This window comes from Physeter macrocephalus, chromosome 4, assembly GCF_002837175.3.
Source record: "Physeter macrocephalus isolate SW-GA chromosome 4, ASM283717v5, whole genome shotgun sequence".
Classification (NCBI taxonomy): Eukaryota; Metazoa; Chordata; class Mammalia; order Artiodactyla; family Physeteridae; genus Physeter; species Physeter macrocephalus.
The window spans coordinates 27,839,920-27,843,267 of NC_041217.1; the positions used below are offsets into that span (position 1 = coordinate 27,839,920).

Here is a 3,348-nt window from a genome sequence, read left to right on the forward strand (position 1 = left end):
AGTATGGAGGTTCCTTAAAAAACTAAAAATAGAACTACCATATGATCCAGCATTCCCACTACTGGGCATATACCCTGAGAAAACCATTATTCAAAAAGATAGATGGGGCTTCCCTGGTGGCACAGTGGTTAAGAATCCGCCTGCCAATGCAGGGGACATAGGTTCGAGCCCCGGTCCGGGAAGATCCCACATGCCGTGGAGCAGCCAAGCCCATGCACCACAACTACTGAGTCTGTGCTCTACAGCCCACGAGCCACAACTACTGAAGCCTGCATGCCTAGAACCCGTGCTCCGCAACAAGAGAAGCCACCACGATGAGAAGTCCGTGCACTGCAACAAAGAGTAGTCCCCGCTCGCTACAACTAGAGAAAGCCCGTGCGCAGCAACGAAGACCCAACGCAGCCAAAAATAAAATAAATGTATATAAAACACACAAACAAGTAAAAAAAAAAAATGTACCACAATCTTCATTGCAACACTATTGATAATAGCCAAGACATGGAAGCAACCTAAATGTCCATTGACAGATGAATAGATAAGGAAGATGTGGCACATACATACAATGGAATATTACTCAGCCATAAAAATGAACGAGATTGAGTTATTTGTAATGAGGTGGATGGACCTAGAGTCTGTCATACAGTGAAGTAAGTCAGAAAGAGAAAAACAAATACCATATGCTAACGCACATGTATGGAATCTAAAAAAAAATGGTACTAATGAACTTAGGGGCAGGACAGGAATAAAGACGCAGGCGCAGAGAATGGACTTGAGGACACGGGGAGGGGGAAGGTTAAGCTGGGACGAAGTGAGAGAGTGGCATGGACATATATACACTACCGAATGTAAAATCGATAGCTAGTGGGAAGCAGCCGCATAGCACAGGGAGATCAGTTCGTGACCACCAAGAGGGCTGGGATAGGGAGGGTGGGAGGGAGGTTCAAGAGGGAGGGGATATGGGGACGTATGTATACATATAGCTGATTCACTTTGTCATACAGCAGAAACTAACACAACATTGTAAAGCAATTATATTCCAATAAAGATTTTAAAAAAATCCAGCCACATGTTGTGCAGGGCGCAGGCCTTCTGACCTTGCTTTTCAAGCGGGGGTCAGGTGAGAGTGACCCATGCTGCATCTCCTTCTTCAGCGCCTGGTCGCACCCCAGTCCAGTGGGGTCGGGCGGGAATCACCACGGAGACTGAGACACCGGCTTCGCGTCCCCCATTCTGATCTGGCGCTCTCTTCTTGCAGGTGCGCACATTTTGACCGACTCAGCAAGAAGGTGGATTTTCCTTGTGTCTAAAGAGAAAAAAATGTCCCCGTGTCTGTAGAGATGCTTTGCAGTTCAGCCCGGCTGAAGCTGACCGAATGAGACTATGGGCTGTGCCTCTGCGAAGCATGTTGCCACTGTTCAAAATGAAGAGGAAGCCCAGAAAGGGAAGAACTACCAGAATGGAGACGTGTTTGGTGGTAAGTGCCGTTGAATTTCATCCTTGGCCCCTCCATCCAGGCCTTTCGTGTGAACAATTGCAGTGTTCCTGTGTTCTGTTTGCTGGGGGGCGGGGCGGGGTGCAGGGGTGGTGGGGGTGTGTGGGTAGAGGGCTGATGAGAGATGATAAAAATCAAGGCAGCTCTTTTACATTGGACAGTTTTCATCATAATTTATACCTAGAAGACTTTGAGGAGGATCATGGAGGTTTTATGCAGAGCTCACATTTAAATCAAGCTTTGAAGAACTAGTAGGACATAAACAGGTGCATGGGACAGCGGCCACAGGGTGTTCTGGTCCAGAACTGTAGGACTGAACACATGGAGGTCCAAAAGCGGGCGAGGATTTATAATGGAGGGGATGATGTGTTTTTTGGAGTTTATTGTAAGTTTATAAGGAATTATTCTTTCTGTGAATTAGAAATTCTCGGTTTCAAAAACACAATTACAGTGAACTTAGAAATCGTCTTTTAACCATCCTGTGGTGAGTCATAGTGACTTGAGACTATCTAGTGAGAGGTCACAAACTGCCAACCCATGGCCACATCTGGTTTACAAATATATTTTCTTTGGCCCCCAGAGAATTTTAAAATAAAAAAGCAAGGCGGCCTTTAAAAATCAGGATGTTTCACACAAAACCCCAAATTTCTCGAGAAGGTCTGACAACACTGATTTTCCATTTCCTGAGGCAACAGTTGGTGGAATGGGGTAGCAGTTGCCGGTTCAGTCAGAGTATGGCCTCCAGTAAACGGCTGAGCCCTCCCCGTGAACGCACATCAGGCCCAGTTCACTCACTGACGTTCCATGCCTGGCCACTTACAGCCTTTTGAGTTTGCCTAATCTTGAGTTTGTCCTTTGGAAGATCAATGATCACCCTGATGCAGGGTGGCTATGGGTTTGTACAAAGTTCCAGTTAGTCCAGGCAGATGAAGCAGTTTTTGCTGAATTACTTTAACAATAATACCCAAGACTTGACATTTTCATGGTACTTTTATTCATAAAAGCACCTCTACATCTCTTATTCGATAAAGAACCTCATTACAATGATGTTTACATGTAAACAACTCAAGTTGCACTATTCAGTCTCTGTCAAGGAATTCTACTGCGTTTCAATATCTAGCTTTTGATCTGTTGCAGTGGTTGTTTCAGTCCCCTGGGGAAGAATTGGGAACAATGTGGAAGGGGTAATGCTCTCTTACAAGTGGACTCATGTATGTGGAGGGAGGAAGATTTCATTTTGGTTTGTTTTAAGGAGATGTATTTGTTGCCTGGAACAAATTTGCTTCTAGTGGTCACTACCAATAGAAACAAGAACTGTGGAGAAGAGTGACATATGAGCATCTTAATAAAGTAGAATCCAGCTCTTTGAAACCATACCTTCTGGGAAAACAGCTAATGGGAACTAGAGTCATTACTGTTACTCTCAAACACTTAACTTTTAAGAGGAAATAATCTAATATCAGGGATTTGTTTAAATTAACTTCTGTGTGAGGTTCTGTGTCATTGTCATTTTTGTAATTAGAGCTACCACTTATGGAGCCTTCACCATATGTCAGACACCAAGAAGCATTTACATTCATTTTCATGTTGAATTTTCACAACAATCCTGTGAAATCTGTGCCATCTTAATTTTACAGATTTGGAAGCTGGAGCACAGTGTGACTAACTGATCCAAAGTTACTCAGCTACTAAGTGATAGAATCAGATGTCTCAGACTCCAAAGTCCACATTTCTTTCTCAGTGTCATTTCCTGCTGCCTCCCATCCGTCACTCATCTTTTTTTTTTTTTTTTTTTTTTTTTTTTTTGCTGTATGCGGGCCTCTCACTGTTGGGGCCTCTCCCTTTGCGGGGCGCAG

The 3,348-nt window shown here is 44.1% G+C and overlaps 1 protein-coding gene across 6 annotated transcripts in view; it reads left to right on the plus strand.

Annotated features, from left to right (window-relative positions):
- The window catches only part of C4H1orf21 (chromosome 4 C1orf21 homolog), a 233,112-nt gene that overhangs the window by 82,025 nt on the left and 147,739 nt on the right, over nucleotides 1–3,348 (plus strand). For all 6 annotated transcript variants that reach the window (XM_028488425.2, XM_028488428.2, XM_028488429.2 and 3 more), the window contains exon 2: nucleotides 1,256–1,474. In XM_028488425.2, coding sequence (XP_028344226.1) covers nucleotides 1,381–1,474 — 94 coding nt within the window. In that variant the 5' untranslated portion in view covers nucleotides 1,256–1,380. The remainder of the gene's footprint in view (nucleotides 1–1,255; nucleotides 1,475–3,348) is intronic.